General features: G+C 42.4%; 1 protein-coding gene across 3 annotated transcripts; it reads left to right on the top strand.

Annotated features, from left to right (window-relative positions):
* Positions 1 to 2,256: 2,256 nt before the first annotated feature.
* Positions 2,257 to 18,057, top strand: LOC112226971 (armadillo repeat-containing protein 1). 3 transcript variants are annotated; one of them, XM_024391696.2, is made up of 8 exons: positions 2,258 to 2,683; positions 5,088 to 5,171; positions 8,985 to 9,184; positions 9,686 to 9,777; positions 14,354 to 14,540; positions 14,761 to 14,877; positions 15,386 to 15,460; positions 15,736 to 18,057. In XM_024391696.2, the coding sequence occupies exons 3-8, from the start codon at positions 9,023 to 9,025 to the stop codon at positions 15,925 to 15,927; spliced, it is 825 nt and encodes a 274-aa protein (XP_024247464.1). In that variant the 5' UTR covers positions 2,258 to 2,683; positions 5,088 to 5,171; positions 8,985 to 9,022; the 3' UTR covers positions 15,928 to 18,057. The 3 variants fall into 3 exon arrangements, with proteins under 3 accessions (XP_024247465.1, XP_024247464.1, XP_024247463.1); XM_024391695.2 differs by lacking the exon at positions 2,258 to 2,683 and adding an exon at positions 2,997 to 3,259; XM_024391697.2 differs by lacking the exon at positions 5,088 to 5,171 and having other exon boundaries at positions 2,257 to 2,683.
* The last annotated feature ends 1,454 nt before the right edge of the window (positions 18,058 to 19,511 follow it).

The raw sequence follows: 19,511 nt of genomic DNA, 5'->3' as shown, positions 1-19,511 counted from the left end.
ATAAATTACATTTGATTGATTGATGGATACTTGTGTCATGAAAGGCTTGTTATTATATTGTGTACAATTGCCCATTGTTGATATGCTGTAAGTGTGTGAATGAGATTAAAATATGAACACGCATTGAAAAAACAGTTGGCTTTGGTTATTCAAACAAGGGAGGCATGGCAGTGCCATTCCTGGTCCGAGATATACCAAGAGTGTTATGAAACTCTTTGACAGACAGAATAACACAATAGAAAATGAACAATGACTACTTATATGCAGGAGAAGGTGTTGTAGTGTAGTCACGTTGGCCATATTGGATTCAGAATAAAATTGATGTACACTAACAGTATTTATAGTGTTTTGTACACAATTCTGTAAAAATGCCTCGTGTACACAATTCCTACTTACAGATCGTTTACCCGCCATCAAATGTTATTATTGCACCCATGTAGGATTTTGGACGCCATATTCGATTTGAGGCTAAATATAAAGATAATCTGTGATGCCCCCCTGATTTAATTACTAGGGGCTAAGGATACAATATCCATTACTAAGCTAAGGATCCTGGGACTAAACACCTCCCTCTGCAACTGGATCCTGGACTTCCTGACGGGCCGCCCCCAGGTGGTGAGGGTAGGTAGCAACACATCTTCCACGCTGATCCTCAACACTGGAGCCCCTCAGTGGTGCGTGCTCAGTCCCCTCCTGTACTCCCTGTTCACTAATGACCTCATGGCCAGGCACGACTCCAACACCATCATCAAGTTTGTAGATGACACAACAGTGGTAGGGCTGATCACCGACAACGACTAGACAGCCTATAGGGAGGAGGTCAGAGACCTGGCCGGGTGGTGCTAGAATAACAACTTATCCCACAACGTAACCAAGACTAAGGAGATGATTGTGGACTACAGGAAAAGGAGGGCAGAGCACCCCCCCATTCTCATTGACAGGGCTGTAGTGGAGCAGGTTGAGAGCTTCAAGTACCTTGGTGTCCACATCACCAACAAACTAGAACAGTCCAAACACACCAAGACAGTCGTGAAGAGGGCACGACAAAGCCTATTCCCCCTCAGGAAACTAAAAAGATTTGGCATGGGTCCTCAGATCCTCAAATGGTTCTACAGCTGCAACAGAGAGCATCACTGCCTGGTACGGCAACTGCTCGGCCTTTGACCGCAAGGCACTACAGAGGATCAGTGCGGCCCAGTACATCACTGGGGCTAAGCTGCCTGCCATCCAGGACCTCTACACCAGGCGGTGTCAGAGGAAGGCCCTAAAATTTGTCAAAGACCCCAGCCATCCTAGTCATAGACTGTTCTCTATACTACCGCATGGCAAGCGGTTCCGGAGCGCCAAGTCTAGGACCAAAAGGCTTCTCAACAGCTTTTACCCCCAAGCCATAAGACTCCTGAACAGGTAATCAAATGGCTACCCGTACTATTTGCATTGGGTGTGTCCCCCAACCCTCTTTTACGCTGCTGCTACTCTCTGCTGATCATATCGGCATAGTCACTTTAACTATACATTCATGTACATACTACCTTAATTAGCCCAACTACTCGGTGCCCCCGCACATTGGCTACCCGGACTATCTGCATTGTGTCCCGCCACCCACCAACCCCTCTTTTACGATACTGCTACTCTCTGTTTATCATATATGCATAGTCACTTTAACCATACCTACATGTACATAATACCTCAATTAGCCCGGTGCCTGTATATAACTAACCGGTGCCTGTTTATAGCCTCACTACTGTTATTCAGTCTTTTCACTGTTTTTTATTTTATTTCTTTACTTATCTATTGTTTACCTAATACCTATTTCTTTACTTAAAAATTGCAGTTGGTTAGAGCCTGTAAGTAAGCATTTCACTAAGGTCTACACCTGTTGTATTCGGCGCAGGTGACAAATAAACTTTGATTTGAACATCCTTTAAGGAACCTTGAAACCTCCCCAAAAAATAAAATCGATGTCTGAGCCCACTTGTTTCCCTTGAGCCGATTAGAATAGCCACAACATTAAAAAACGTGTAACCGTATGCATTTTTATCAGGCAGCACCATACAGTACTGAATGAGAGCATATCGATGTATCATGTGACTGACTGATCTACAAGTAAAAATGAGTAGCTATTTATAATGGAAGGTGATTTGCAGATTAGTCCGTCGGAAGTCGGCTGCACTATCCGCTTCGAACACGCCCAACATCTGACATCAAGCACAGGGCGTCGGCTCTTCCACTTCAAGAACAATGCAGCTGAATGGCATGTCGCCTCCAACCGCCAATCAGAGACGTTTATAGTGGAGAGTGGCCGCTTCGTCAACACATCCACAAAGACAAAATTCCGTAAAAATGTATACATCTTAAAAATATGAAAACAAAAATGTACTTTTTGATCTTCATTTAAAGTTAACAGTGTGGTTAATGCTAGCTCTAAAATCAGATTTTAAGAAGATACGTTTTAAAAATAGGCACGGTTTATGACTGGTTGCGTTAACTACTGACGACCCTGCTCACCAAGGAAAAAAAGTCCTGTTTGTGGCTTGCCGAATACCAGATTTTTGTAATGGAATAACATGTCAAAAAAAGCTTCTGGCTACATGTGTTATTTCACCCGTCGGATTTGCTTCATGCTGTCTTTCTCTGACGCTGTGTGCACATTGTGCTGGTCGGAAGAGCCATTTATTTGAAGGTATGCGGCTGTTTTGCTAGAAAATGTTAGCTAGCTGGCAATGCTAACTAGAGATGTTCAATGATTTGAGCCCTTGTTTTGCTAAATTCTGTTGTAATTGCATGCAAAACAATGGTGAATAATCTTGCAGGCTTGGTAACAATTAAGTTACACTCAGCCAATAGTTAACAGTATCTAGGTAAATAAATGTACTAACGTTAGCTAGCTATATTTTCCACAATAATATGTTATAAACTCACTCGCCTGTCCTCCAAACACGCCCTAAACCACACAGTGCCATTATACAAGACTCATTGGACGAAGGCGTCTTCTGTACGGGGGGAATTTTGTTAGGAGCACCGATGCTCAATCGTAACATGTATTATTAGGAACGATCTTTCATATCAGCGAGAAATTATTTTCAAATGGTTTAGTACACACCTCTTATAGGGTTAGTGTTCGCACACGGCCATATTTCTGTTACAGTGCTTGTTTATATAAGAGGGGGCCACCTGTGCTAATTAACTCATGTGTAGCGGATGGGTCGTTTAATCAGATGGAGGCATCTAGTTGTATGGATCTGTGCAAAACTGCTACGTAAGTGTTTTTTTGTTGTTGTTTTGAAATAAGGGCCATGTGTTTAGAATGTTGTACACAAGCAATGATTATTGACGTTTTCTAAACGTTAAAACATAACTTTGGGATTGTAATTCACATAAGGTAGTCGGGGGCAAAACGAATGGCAGACCCGTGCGAGAGGCAGGTTGAGGTTTCCAGGGTTAGAGTAGTGCAGAAGTTGTCATATGCTGAGAAAGTAGGGGTCAAGGGGGAGGGATCCTGAGAGGAGTGGTGTGAGTAGTAGATCTGTACCAGTACAGAGGGATAAACCAACAAGTGATATATTTCAGTAAAATGGGATTTTTGGCATTTATATTAATAGTTATCAACTGCACAGCAGGGATGGGATGTAAGTCGCAGAAAATAGAGGTTGTGGTGGCAGCTGCAGAGAGGTATTTGGGTGTGTGAGACTTCAAGTCAGAAGAGTTACAGGGTGTGTTAAGTGGTGGTGTCCCATCCTTTCAGGCTGTTGGCCTGAAGTAGGACTAAATACATTTAAATAGCATAGTATGGTATTAATTATTTGTTTGTGAATGTATTGTTAGATGGTAGGGTATTTGTTGTATTTTCTTTTGAGAGAAAAAAATTAAGCAAAGAAAGTATAAGGAAGTTATACTCCAGTCTGGTAGGTGGCAGTAATGCAACATTTATTGGAAGCCGTTAAACCTCATTGAAGAAGGAGAACTAATGGCTGAAAGCTGTAGGGAGAATGCAGAATGCCACCTAGTTGCCGAGGGCTAGGTAGATAGCTAGCTACCAAGAGCTCTCTTTGTCTAACTTTGATCCTGAGAGTAACAGTTAATCTAGGTACAGTGCCTTCAGAAAGTATTTACACCCCTTGACTTTTTCCAGAATTTGTTATGACAAAGTTGGAATAAAATTGATCTCATTTTTTTTGACAATGATTTACACAAAATACTCCTAAGTGGAAGAAAAAAGTCATATTTTGTATTTTTTTTATTAATGGAAAATTAAACACTAATATATCTTATTCAACCCACTGAGTTAGAATCACCTTTGGCAGCGATTACAGCTGTGTCTTTCTGGGTAACGTTAAGTTTTTAAGACTACACCTGGATTGTACAAAATGTGCTCATTATTCTTAAAAAAAAAACAATTCAAGCTCTGTTAAGTTGGTTGTTCATCATTGATAGACACCCATGTTTAAGTCATGACATAGATTTTCAAGCCAATTTTAAGTCAAAACTGTAACTAGGCCACTTAGGAACATTCAATGTCTTCTTGGTAAGCAACTCCAGTGTATATTTGGCATTGTGTTTTAGGTAATTGTCCTGCTGAAAGGTGAATATGTCTCCCAGTTTCTGTTGGAAAGCAGACTTAACCAAGTTCGTCACTTTTTATCCTAAAAAAACTCCCTAGTCCTTGCTGATGACAAGCATGCCCAACATGATGCAGCCACCACCATGCTTGAAAATATTTTAGTGATATGTTGTGCTAGATTTTCCCTGCTTTGTATTCCAAACAAAAAGTGAATTTCTTTGCCACATTTATTAGCAGTTTTATTTTAGTGCCTTATTGCAAACAGGATGCATGTTTTGGAATATTTTTTCACTCTGTCATTCATGTTAGTATTGTGGAATGTTGTTGATCCATCCTCAGTAATCTCCTATCACATCCATTAAACTATTTTAAATCCCTGAATGATTTCATTCCAGAAGGGTGGCAGTATTTTTTTGTTTTTTTTGTGACTGGGTGTATTAATACACCATCCAAAGTGTCATTAATAACTGCACCATGCTTAAAGGGATATTCAATGTCTGCTTTTTTTGTACCCCTCTACCAATAGGTGCCCTTTGCAAATCATTGGAAAACCTCCATCTTCTTTGGTTGAATCTGAATCTGTTCTTGAAATTCACTTCTCGGCTTACAGGTAATTGTATGTCTTAGGTACAGAGATGGGGTAGTCATAAAAAAAATATGGAGTGGGTCCATTACATTTATTATGTAACTTGTGAAGCACATTTTTACTCCTGAACTTATTTAGGCTTGTTATAACTAAAGGGTTGAATACTTATTGACTCAAAAAATTTCAGCTTTTCATTTGTAAAAATGTCGAAAAACATAATTCCACTTTGACATTATGGGGTATTGTGTGTAGATCAGTGACACTAAATCTCAAGTTAATACATTTCAAATTCAGGCTGTAACAACAAAATGTGGAAAAAGTCAAGGGTGAGAATACTTTCCTGAAGACACTATATGTCTACTAAACACACATTATTTACAACTTCCGGCGCCGACAGAGATGGCCGCCTCGCTTCGCGTTCCTAGGAAACTATGCAGTATTTTGTTTTTTTACGTGTTATTTCTTACATTGGTACCCCAGGTAATCTAAGGTTTTATTACATACAGTCGGGAGAAACTATTGGATATATGAGCAACGTCAACTCACCATCATTACGACCAGGAATATAACTTTCCCGAAGCAGATCCTCTGTTTTGCCCACCACCTTGGACAATGGATCGGATCCCAGCCGGCGAACCAGAATAACGGCGCTGTAAAAGGGGCAGACAAAGCGGTCTTCTGGTCAGGCTCCGGAGACGGGCACATCGCGCACCGCTCTCGAGCATGCTACTCGCCAATGCCCAGTCTCTTGACAACAAGGTAGATGAAATCCGAGCAAGGGTAGCATTCCAGAGAGACATAAGAGACTGTAACGTTCTTTGCTTCACGGAAACATGGCTCACTTGAGCCGGTATAGCTAGCTATCGGAGTCGGTACAGCCAGCTGGTTTCTTCACGCATCGCGCCGACAGAAACGAGCATCTTTCTGGTAAGCAGAGGGGTGGGGGGGTATGCCTTATGATTAACGAGACGTGGTGTGATCATAACAACATACAGGAACTCAAGTCCTTCTGTTCACCTGACTTAGAATTCCTCACAATCAAATGTCGACCTGCATTATCTACCAAGAGAATTCTCTTCGATTATAATCACAGCCGCATATATTCCCCCCCAAACTTCATTTGACTCTATGTAAACTGGAAACCACATATCCTGAGGCTGCATTCATTGTAGCTGGAGATTTTAACAAGGCTAATCTGAATACAAGACTCTCTAAATTCTATCAGCATATCGATTGTGCTACCAGGGCTGGCAACCCTGGATAATTGTTATTCTAACTTCCGCGACGCATATAAGGCCCGCCCCCTTTTCGGAAAAGCTGACCACGACTCTCTTTTGTTGCTCCCTGCCTATAGACAGAGACTAAAACGGGAAGCTCCCTTGCTCAGGTCTATTCAACACTGGTCCGACCAATCTGATTCCACGCTTCAAGATTGCTTCGATCACTTGGACTGGGATATGTTCCGCATTGTGTCAAACAACAATATTGATGAATATGCTTATTCGGTGAGCAAGTTTATTAGCAAGTGCATCGGCGACATCGTACCCACAGATACTATTAAAACAGTCTCAAACCAGAAACCGCGGATTGATGGCAGCATTCGAGCAAAACTGAAAACGCGAACCACTGCTTTTAATCAGGGCAAGGTGACCGGAAACATGACCGAATGCAAACAGTGTAGCTATTCCCTCCGCAAGGCAATCAAACAAGCTAAGCGTCAGTATAGAGACAAAGTAGAGTCGCAATTCAATGGCTCAGACACAAGAGGTATGTGGCAGGGTCTACAGTCAATTACGGATTACAAAAATAAAATAAGCCCCATCGCGGACCAGGATGTCTTGCTTCCAGACAGACTAAACAACTTCTTTGCTCACTTTGAGGACAATACAGTGCCACTGACACGGCCCGCTACCAAAACCTGCGGACTCTCCGTCACTGCAGCCGACGTGAGTAAAACATTTAAACGTGTTAACCCTCGCAAGGCTGCAGGCCCAGACGGCATCCCCAGCCACGTCATCAGAGCATGCGCAGACCAGTTGGCTGGGGTGTTTATGGACATATTCAATCAATCCTTATCCCAGTCTCCTGTCCCACATGCTTCAAGAGGGCCACCATTGTTCCTGTTCCCAAGAAAGCTAAGGTAACTGAGCTAAACGACTACCGCCCCGTAGCACTCACTTCCGTGATCATGAAGTGCTTTGAGAGACCAGTCAAGGACCATATCACCTCCACCCTACCTGACACCCTAGAACCCTCCAAATTGCTTACCGCCCCAATAGGTTCACAGACGACACAATCGCAACCACACTGCACACTGCCCTAACCCATCAGGACAAGATGAATACCTATGTGAGAATGCTGTTCATCGACTACAGCTCAGCATTTAACACCATAGTACCCTCCAAACTCGTCATCAAGCTCGAGACCCTGGGTTTCAACCCCGCCCTGTGCAACTGGGTACTGGACTTCCTGACGGGCTGCCCCCAGGTGGTGAGGGTAGATAATATCTCCACCCCGCTGATCCTCAACACTGGGGCCCCACAAGGGTGCGTTCTGAGCCCTTTCCTGTCCTCCCTGTTCACCCACGACTGCGTGGCCATGCACGCCTCCAACTCAATCATCAAGTTTGCAGACGACGCTACAGTGGTTGGGTTGATTACCAACAACGACGAGACGGCCTATAGGGAGGAGGTGAGGGCCCTCGGAGTGTGATGTCAGGAAAATAACCTTACACTCAACGTCAACAAAACAAAGGAGATGATCGTGGACTTCAGGAAACAGCAGAGGGAGCACCCCCTATCCACATCTACGGGACAGTAGTGGAGAGGGTAGTGCATTTTAAGTTCCTCGGCGTACACATCACGGACAAACTGAATTGTTCCACCCACACAGACAGCGTGGTGAAGAAGGCGCATCAACACCTCTTCAACCTCAGGAGGCTGAAAAAACTCAGCTTGTCATCAAAAGCACTCAAACTTTTACAGATGCACAATCGAGAGCATCCTGTCGGGCTGTATCACCGCCTGGTACGGCAACTGCTCCACCCACAACCGTAAGGCTCTCCAGAGGGTAGTGAGGTCTGCACAACGCATCACCAGGGGCAAACTACCTGCCCTCCAGGACACCTACACCACCCGATGTCACAGGAATGCCATAAAGCTCATCAAGGACAACAACCACCCGAGCCACTGCCTGTTCACCCCGCTATCATCCAGAAGGCGAGGTCAGTACAGGTGCATCAAAGCAGGGACCGAGAGACTGAAAAACAGCTTCTATCTCAAGGCCATCAGACTGTTAAACAGCCACCACTAACATTGAGTGGCTGCTGCCAACAAACTGACTCAACTCCAGCCACTTTAATAATGGAAAATGTATGTAAAAAATGTATCACTAGCCACTTTAAACAATGCCACTCTTATGTTTACATTACTCATCTCATATGTATATACTGTACTCGATACATCTACTGCGTCTTGCCTATGCCGTTCTGTACCATCACTCATTCATATATTTTTATGTACATATTCTTCATCCCTTTACACTTGTGTGTGTATAAGGTTGTTATTGTGAAATTGTTAGGTTAGATTACTTGTTGGTTATTACTGCATTGTCGGAACTAGAAGCACAAGCATTTCGCTACACTCGCATTAACATCTGCTAACCATGTGTATGTGACAAATAACATTTGATTTGTTGTTCTGGGGAATGTAGCTATCTAGCTCCATACTAGGGTTACAGTAGCTAGAGTATTGAATTTACTATTGAGTTAGCTAAGACATTTAACAGCAGCAGATGACATGTTTCCTAATGTCAGCCCCTCCATCTCCTCTCCCTCAGTCGATTCAGTCTTGCATGGGTCTGTAAGAGGCAGCATCATGAGTGGGGAGCCAGACGCTTTGGCTGTGGTGAACCAGCTGAGGGATCTTGCTGCAGATCCCATGAACAGAAGAGCCATCGTTCAGGACCAAGGTTGCTTACCGGGACTCATCATTTTTCTGGACCACCCCAACCCCCAGGTTGTCTACTCAGCACTCCTGGTAAGGCCCCAAGTAGCGGATGCAATTGCGTTCTAAAAGTGTCTGCATACATACGTTTGGTTTGCTACTAGCAGATCTTGGCTAGGCGTACTCCCTAAAGACTTTCGCTTGAATAACAAGAAAAAAGCTGCAATATTACTGTCCCTCTTGAGCCACCGTTGCAACAACGTAGTAAGACTTCCTCAAAATAGTCTGAAGTAATCTAAGATCAAGAAATCTATCATTAACTTTGACATTTTTTCCAGGGTCTTAGTCGTGCAATTTTACACCTAGTTAAACTATTTGGTGCAGTACTTCTTGTGAAAAAATGTGCCTGAAATAGTAGTAGTGCACTGCAGACAGTCGGGCCGAGCTGGTCAATGACCTGGTTACTGAAGTGACTTGTCTGTCTCTAATCTTAATTCAAATACCAAGCTCCTTAACCTTGGGTGTGGAAATGTAATTTTGCTGTGGGATGAATGCATTTCTTATGTTCCTAAATTGTGATTGTGTCCCCTTCAGGCTGTGCGCTACCTCGCAGAATGCCGTCAAAACAAGGAGAAAATGAGGGGAGAGCTTGGGATGATGTTAAGTCTTCAGAATGTCATGCAAAAGTGAGTATATGGCCCTTGCAGAAGCCCAAATCATGATGGTATAGTCTCACTCATCTTCTCTGTTGATATCATTATCAAATAGAAAATATTTGTAATTATTTGCAAATGTTTCTTTGCATCTCTACTTTTTCCGTGTGAGACGCACGGTTTTAAAATGCAACAGGTCCTAAACTCATGTCAAACATTTTATAGTTCATCTCCTTAGACACAGATGTTTCTCTAAGTAGCATTTTGTGTGTGTTCCGTCTTCTCTAAGATGTAGTGATTATGCATAAAATAAATAAACATTCTGAGCAAGAACTAGAGGTATTTTTGTTGAAAAAATGCATTTGCAAATTTGCTTGGGGCTCAGTTAAAGGCCCAGTGCAGTCAAAAACATAATTGTCTGTTTTATATGCTGAACAAAAATATGAACGAAACATGCTAAATTTCACAGTTACAGATCATATAAGGAACTCAGTCAATTGAAACAAATAAATTAGGCCCTAGTCTATGGATTTCACATGACTGTGAATACAGATATGCATCTGATGGTCACAGATACCTTAAAAAAAAAGTAGGGGAGTGGATCAGAACCAGTGGATCAGAACCAGTATCTGGTGTGACCACCATTTGCATGCAGTGTGAGACATCTCCTTCACATAGAGTTGATCAGATCGTTGATTGTGGAATGTTGTGGAATGTTGTTTCTCAATGGCTGTGAGAAATTGCTGGATATTGGCGGGAACTGGAACCCGCAATCCAGAGCATCCCAAACATGCTCAATGGGTGACTGGTGAGTATGGAAGAACTGGGACATTTTCAGCTTTCAGGAATTGTGTACAGGTCAAGTTGCCATCACATTCAAATAGCCATCGATAAAATGCAATTGTGTTCGTTGTCCATAGCTTATGCCTGCCCATACCATAACCCCACTGCCACCATGGGGCACTCTGTTCACAACGTTAACATCAGCAAAACACTCGCCCACTCGACGGCATCTGCCCGGTACAGTTGAAACCTGGATTGATCCGTGAGGAGAACACTTCTCCAGCATGCCAGTGGCCATTGAAAGTGCGCATTTTCCCACTGAAGTTGGCTACAACTCTGAACTGCAGTCCGGTCAAGACCCTGGTGAGGACAACAAGCACGCAGATGAGCTTCTCTGAGATGGTTTCTGACAGTTTGTGCTAAAATTATTTGGTTGTGTAAACCCACAGTTTCCAACAACTCTCCGGGTGGTTGGTCTCAGACGATCCCGCAGTTGAAGAAGCCGGATGTGGAGGTCCTGGGCTAGCGTGGTTACACGTGGTCTGTGGTTGAGGCCAGTTGGATATACTGCCAAATTCTCTAAAACAACATTGGAGGTGGCTTATGGTAGAGAAATTAACATTAAATTCTCTGGCAACAGCTCTGTTGGACGTTTCTGCAATCAGCATGCCAAATGCACGCTCCCTCAACTTGAGACTGTTGTGTGACAAAACTGCACATTTTAGAGTGGCCTTTTATTATCCCCATCACAAGGTGCACCTGTGTAATGATAACGCTGTTTAATCAGCTTCTTGATATGCCACACCTCGCAGGTGGCTGGATTATCTTGGCAATGGAGACATGCTCACTAACAGGGATGTAAACAAATTTGTGCACAATTTGAGAGAAACAACCTTTTCTTATGTATGGAACATTTCTGGCATCTTTAACTTCAGTTCATTATACAAACTTTACATGTTGCGTTTATATTATTGTTCAGTGTACAGTGGGGCAAAAAAGTATTTAGTCAGCCACCAATTGTGCAAGTTCTCCCACTTAAAAAGATGAGAGAGGCCTGTAATTTTCATCATAGGTACACTTCAACTATGACAGAGAAAATGAGAAGAAAAAAAATCCAGAAAATGACATTGTAGGATTTTTTATGAATTTATTTGCAAATTATGGTGGAAAATAAGTATTTGGTCACCTACAAACAAGCAAGATTTCTGGCTCTCACAGACCTGTAACTTCTTCTTTAAGAGGCTCCTCTGTCCTCCACTCGTTACCTGTATTAATGGCACCTGTTTGAACTTGTTATCAGTATAAAAGACACCTGTCCACAACCTCAAACAGTCACACTCCAAACTCCACTATGGCCAAGACCAAAGAGCTGTCAAAGGACACCAGAAACAAAATTGTAGACCTGCACCAGGCTGGGAAGACTGAATCTGCAATAGGTAAGCAGCTTGGTTTGAAGAAATCAACTGTGGGAGCAATTATTAGGAAATGGAAGACATACAAGACCACTGATAATATCCCTCGATCTGGGGCTCCACGCAAGAGCTCACCCCGTGGATAATGATCACAAGAACGGTGAGCAAAAATCCCAGAACCACACGGGGGGACCTAGTAAATGACCTGCAGAGAGCTGGGACCAAAGTAACAAAGCCTACCATCAGTAACACACTACGCCACCAGGGACTCATATCCTGCAGTGCCAGACGTATCCCCCTGCTTAAGCCAGTACATGTCCAGGCCCGTCTGAAGTTTGCTAGAGAGCATTTGGATGATCCAGAAGAAGATTGGGAGAATGTCATATGGTCAGATGAAACCAAAATATAACTTTTTGGTAAAAACTCAACTCGTTGTGTTTGGAGGACAAAGAATGCTGAGTTGCATCCAAAGAACACCATACCTACTGTGAAGCATGGGGGTGGAAACATGCTTTGGGGCTGTTTTTCTGCAAAGGGACCAGGACGACTGATCCGTGTAAAGGAAAGAATGAATGGGGCCATGTATCGTGAGATTTTGAGTGAAAACCTCTTTCCATCAGCAAGGGCATTGAAGATGAAACGTCGCTGGGTCTTTCAGCATGACAATGATCCCAAACACACCGCCCGGGCAACGAGGAGTGGCTTCGTAAGAAGCATTTCAAGGTCCTGGAGTGGCCTAGCCAGTCTCCAGATCTCAACCCCATAGAAAATCTTTGGAGGGAGTTGAAAGTCCGTGTTGCCCAGCAACAGCCCCAAAACATCACTGCTCTAGAGGAGATCTGCATGGAGGAATGGGCCAAAATACCAGCAACAGTGTGTGTGAACCTTGTGAAGACTTACAGAAAACGTTTGACCTCTGTCATTGCCAACAAAGGGTATATAACAAAGTATTGAGAAACTTTTGTTATTGACCAAATACTTATTTTCCACCATAATTTGCAAATAAATTCATAAAAAATCCTACAATGTGATTTTCTGGAGAGAGAATTTTTTTAATTCTCATTTTGTCTGTCATAGTTGAAGTGTACCCATTATGAAAATTACAGGCCTCTCATCTTTTTAAGTGGGAGAACTTGCACAATTGGTGGCTGACAAAATACTTTTTTGCCCCACTGTATATTTCCACGCTGTAGTTGAAATTTCAGTCTGTTTTGTGGGGATGGAGATTTGGCCGGCCTGGTGACATCACTAGGAGGTAAATTAGTTGATAGACGAATAAGAAAGAGTTCCAAACCTCTATGCCAATAATTTTTGTTAGCCGGCTGGACCTCACTAAAGTCCCATAAAGCACCTCATTACTCCCTTATTGTTTACAAAGCTCTGCTCCACAAGCTTCCAACATACCTCACTTCCCTGTTGAAAAAATATTAAAAATATGAGATACCAAACCCATTTGCAAGGTTGGTTAACTCTTAGGTTCCCGCTGTCTCCACAAAGTTTGGTAAATCCGCCTTTAGTTTTAACGCACCACAGTTATGGAATACTTTACAAAACAAATTCCACCTGGATTCCCTGGTGCCGATAGGACAGTTTTAAGACTTGTTAAATGAGTTTGCAATTGTTTCAATTGACTATCATAACTTGCTGTAATGTTCACTGAGTGTACAACACATTAGGAACACCTTCCTAATATTGAGTGCCACCTCCTTTTGCCCTCAGAACAGCCTCAATTCGTCACGGCATGGACTCTACAAGGTGTCAATAGTTCCACAGGGATGCTGGCCCATGTTGACTCCAATGCTTCCCACAGTTGTGTCAAGTTGGCTGGATGTCCATTCGGTGGTGGACCACTCTTGATACACACAGGAAACTGTTGAGCATGGGAAAAACCCAGCAGCGTTGCAGTTCTTGACACACTCAAACTGGTGCGCCTAGCACCTACTACCATACTGTGTTCAAAGGCACAATCTGTCTCAATTGTCTGAAGGTTTAAACATTTTAAAACTTGCAGGTTCCTTCTGATAATGCAAAAACAATAAAAAATAATAAAAGATACAAATACCAACTTAAAGTAAATGGCTCAGTAGAATAAAATATTTTTTTTAGCATAAGTATAATATGGGAATAACAGGTTCATATCTATAACGGCTATGTTTTTAGTTTTCCCCACTCAGATCACTCCGACAGTCCTAGGAAAATTGTTACTTAAATCACTTCTCTGCAAAGAGCAATTTTGTTTGACCATGTTTGACTTTTTAATTTTTTTAAATAAAAACATTCACAGTAAGGTACTTAATTGTTACCCAGAAATTAGTTGATGTTGAGAGAAAACGGCTGCAATGGGCCTTTAAGAGCCAGTACGTTAACACTATTTTGAGATGATGACTAAAATCTTCCATCCCTTTCCCCCTTAGGACAACCACCCCGGGAGAGACCAAACTGCTGGCCTCAGAAATCTATGAACTCCTCCAGGCCTCTAACAGTGAGGATGCATACAAGCCCAAGGAGCCTTCCTGCAGACGTAAGCCCCAGTTCTTCCTGGGCTCCACCAACAAGCAGGCCAAAACAGTGATCCTCCACATAGATGGCCTGGATGACTCTGTGAGTGCCCCTATACTGATCAATAAGTATATTGATAAGGAGACGGCACACCATGCTAGCTCCAGTAACTTCTTTACTAAGTTAAACCTGATATGTAACACAAAGAATTATGGGTTCTGTAATACATTATGCTATAGTTACTAGCTAAGGTGACAGTTCTGGTAGTCCACTACCTGATGTAAAATGAGTTTATACAGTTATTCCCATTCATCTCCTCCAGAGCCGGAGGAGCCTTTGTGAAGAGGCCCTGTTGAAGATCCGAGGTGTCATCAGCTTCACATTCCAGATGGCCGTTAAGAGGTGCATCATCAGAATCCGCTCAGACCTGAAGGCAGAGGTTAGTCACATTCTGTCTGTCCTATTACATAATATTCTGGGGAGGAGATGGAGGAGGGCAGAGGTGAGTCTAATCTCGGCAACCCAGAACCAATATCTTGCAGCTGCTTGATTAGATGGTGGGAGATATGAGATATAACACTGAGTGGCAGAGTGAGTGGCAGAACCTGGATGGATCATCTTTGGAAGCTCAACCCAACTCTCTGCAAGTTTCGGGAGAGTGTATGGGGCAAAAGTCCCCTCCCCTTCCCAAAGTTGAAAGATGCCAGGTGTAGGTGCACACCCTGCGAAATCTTGATTTGTCCAAATAACCAGCCTTGAAAAATCTGCACACTGGAACAATTGTTCCTCATTATTCATCAAATCTCAGAGTCCTTGGACAGATGTTAAACGTATGTCTACAAGAGATTAAGTTGAGTTATACAACCTGCGGCCCTGTAACACATGCTGAGGAGGGAATCATGGCTGATGTGTGTCGTTGTTAAATCAAATATCGGTTTCCTCTGTAGGCTCTGGGTTCTGCCATCGCATCAACTGAAGTAATGAAAGCTCAACAGGTGGTCAGGGGAGAGGATGGAAATGAGGTTTGTCTTTTTGAATTAATTTCCAGTTTTATGTTTGTTGTCTTAACAGAGCCTTGGTTGAATCTCTGTCATTTTCTAGTCTGTCAATTTGATTCCGAGAGAAGGTCTTTACAAATATTAAGGAATGATCTTATCTCAAGGACGAAGCGTACAAAAATAAGTTTGGTATCTAATCAGAATCTAAATTAAAATACCATGGTCCTTGACCTTGTATGCCAGGAATATCATCTACCTTGTGGTGCACATTGAATTGAGCACTTCCTTTTGCTGTATAGGTAATCATCCCATTCCCAGAGGATGGTTCGGTAGCAGTGGAGCAGAATGTGAATCTTCCAGACTATCTTCCAGAGGAGGAGAGCCCGTCCCAGGAGCCAGACAAGGCTGTGACCAGCGTGGGCACAGGGCAGGACGGAGCAGGCTGGCTAGGCACTGCTGCTAACTTTCTGTCCCGCTCTTTCTACTGGTGACTCCCAGACCACTTACACCTCTTCAGACAGAATCAGGCTCCCAGCTGCCAAAGAGCTGGACTGCCAAAGGCAATGTGTAACAACAAACGATTCCAACGGTATGCAGTACACACATGCACGCACCCACAATCTTACACACACTCCCACCTGGCACCATACAGAATCACCAAGCCATTGAGGGAGAGGACCGGCTTCCGGAATGGATTCTTATTTCTTATCTTTTGGGTTTTGATTGAGAGCTAGACTATTCTTTCTGCAAATGTAAATGGGTCCATGTATTTGAAAACCAAAATGTCTTATTGTGAGGAGCTTTATTGTGGCACCATTTAATAGGAATTGATCCATCAGAAACGTTGCCACAAAATGAAGTTCCTGTAGTTTGATTTCAGATCCTTCAAATCATTCTTCTGGGTCTTTTTGACCGACCTTTGAACAATAACAGACCTCCTTCACCTATTTTCTCAATGGGTATTGTAGAATATGCAGTAATCAGCATGTGTCCAGTTATGGTGCCTTTCGTTTCATTCTGTTTACATGGATACCCTTGCATGACTGACTGTCTGCTTTAGTTCTGAAGCCTGTAAGGCTCCTTACTTTAACATACCAAAGGTTACTGATGCAGACACTGTATCAACTCGTGTGGGTACTCTTTAAATTCCAATGCCAACTTAAATCATTCATGAAATATATGTGGAGGATTATGAGCAATGTTTAAAGGACTGTGTGGCTGGTTGGAGAAGAGACGTTTTATCTACAGTAAAAGCATGAATATTTTGCACAGTCTGAACATTGTGGTATTCTCGAACAATGTGCTGTCATGCTTTATTGGCTTGATATTACTCATTACAGAACAATATTAGGATATATTTCCTAAGGAAGAGGATTGTTCCTCTTTTAAGGTACAGCCTCTGACATTTTTTGGGGAACAACATTTCTTTCCCCAATGTCTTGTATGATTTAGCGCATAGTTAAAAATAAGACAAGGCTAAACATAATCTCTCGTGGACAGACTACATAAACATTAATGGTTGAGCATTTGACCAAATTACGCAAGATTTTAGTTCTGGGCATACCGAAATTAGGCTAAACCTAACATTATTTTTCTCTAAATATATGTAGATGGAAATACACATTGTGTTAGATTTGAATTGGAAATGCATTGGCCAGCAGTGTCCTTAAACCTGTGGTTAAAGTCGTGTGGGTGCTGCCTTCTGTCAGGGGCATCTGTAAGTGTTGAACAGTGAATGTTTTGGATTGTTTGGTCAATATAATGGACCACTTGCCCATTACCCAGCTTCTGAAATGGTTGTTACAGTGTATGAATGGGAAATGTTTCTGCTGAGCTTATTACTGTTCAAAGTAAATCTCCACATAACAATCCCTTAAAGTTCAGCCACTGTCTCAAGGAAAAGTTCAGTTTCTGCCAAGTGTTTCTTGAAAGTGTTGTTTTCTGTCTGTGGAGGGGGAAAAATCATTGTATAGAATTGTCTAGAAATGTACTGTTGTCCCCTCCTTGTATTTGTGTGTGTCCTATAGACTCTCCCACCTCGTACAATCACACCTGACTAGATTGTGACCATCATGCCAGGGCAGAATGCATCCTATTTGCAAATACTGTATATTTTGTTCACACTCAATGTGCATTGTTTACCAACAAGTCATTAACTAGAAATATGTTAATATCTTTGTATTGTTATTGATTAGCTTTTCCCCCCAAGAAACCATTTATTAGATCAACTAACATTTAATCAGGTCCGCCTTTTTGTTTGCCAGCTTTATTCGACTCAGGGGAAATTTCTATCATATAATCCACGGTCTAATCACTCACGTATTACAACCTGTTTGAGTTGGTTCTTTCCACCAATAATGTATGAACACCAATCACAGAGGAATGTTCTGTGTGTGTGTGTGTGTGTGTGTGTATGCTGCCTGTCAGTTTGTCTGTAGTGTTATGGGCCATTGTGAGTGAGCTGTATGTTCCTAAGAGTTATATAAAATAATTTTAAAAAACAATGTTATTATATGAAATGTCCAATTGTTAATTTTATGGATGCTGATGGGATAGGGTACTGCCTTGAATTGAGGACATGACAGTTTGTTCAACATGACAATTAAAAATGTACACTATAACTTGGTTTCAATTAATTAATTTCTCTTTTTCTGACAACTGATGTCTTTTACACATTACTGAGAAGTGTCTGACTGCTTCACTCTGTTTCTCACTGGCTTGGCTTCCCTCTGTATGATTTGCTTGTGTTTTGAATTCCCCAAAAAGTGAAGAGAAACAGAATATTGTTCCCCTGGGACATTACAAAAGGGCCTTGTCTTTGAGCTCCTTCCCATAATGCATGCTCTTCTCACTATTACGTTGGACCCAATAGGCTTGGAAAATGTCCAACCTCCCACATTTGAAACCAGTGGGGCCCTGTAGAGGAGAACAGAGGATGAGAATTATGCTAAGAGCCTCATTTATGGGTTTAGGCTACGGTTCTTTCCACAGACTTATCTTTGCTGTAGTCCCAGCTCTTGTGACCTGCTCAACTGATTGGAAGGAAAATGTTAACTTGCACTCCCAAACAGCTATGTCCATACATCAACAAGTCTGTTTAGTTACACCACACAGTTGGCGTTTTATTGAAGTAGAGGTGAAAACAGGACAGCCACAAGACCTACAGACAGAAAAGAGCAGTGCTGCCGTTGTCATATGGCAGACTGTGTGACTGACTGACAATCCCAATGAAAATGCAGAGGAAGCAAAGCCCCATGTGACCTCAGCAGAGAAGCATCAATGGAATTCCCTTTGGGAATCTGCCCGCTATCATCATCGCTGCCTTTTATTCACAATGCAACACTGGGCAAACTGCATTCAGCAGCACACTCCATGCATACTGTAAGAACAATAAAAAAGGAAGCCTCTACTTTTCTGCCTTATATTCAGGAGCTTACCTCTGTCTGAATTATCAAACTCTACGCTACCAAATATTGCTTGCATTCCAGAGTGACTTAGTCAGCAGTTTTCTTTAAATAATAAAATGAGAGTAAAATATTGAGGTATGTTGCAGTACAATACAGTAGACATAGGGTGTCAGTATTGCATCATCATTGTGTAGTTGTCAATCTACCAAATTGCTGGATTTATATACACTGCTCAAAAAAATAAAGGGAACACTAAAATAACACATCCTAGATCTGAATGAATGAAATATTCTTATTAAATACTTTTTTCTTTACATAGTTGAATGTGCTGACAACAAAATCACACAAAAATTATCAATGGAAATCAAATTTATCAACCCATGGAGGTCTGGATTTGGAGTCACACTCAAAATTAAAGTGGAAAATCACACTACAGGCTGATCCAATTTTAATGTAATGTCCTTAAAACAAGTCAAAATGAGGCTCAGTAGTGTGTGTGGCCTCCACATGCCTGTATGACCTCCCTACAACACCTGGGCATGCTCCTGATGAGGTGGCGGATGGTCTCCTGAGGGATCTCCTCCCAGACCTGGACTAAAGCATCCGCCAACTCCTGGACAGTCTGTGGTGCAACGTGGCGTTGGTGAATGGAGCGAGACATGATGTCC

Source organism: Oncorhynchus tshawytscha, linkage group LG28 (genome assembly GCF_018296145.1).
Source record: "Oncorhynchus tshawytscha isolate Ot180627B linkage group LG28, Otsh_v2.0, whole genome shotgun sequence".
In the NCBI taxonomy this organism is placed as follows: Eukaryota; Metazoa; Chordata; class Actinopteri; order Salmoniformes; family Salmonidae; genus Oncorhynchus; species Oncorhynchus tshawytscha.
The sequence above is the reverse complement of the archived record's forward strand: the minus strand, read 5'-3'. Positions and strand labels throughout refer to the sequence as shown.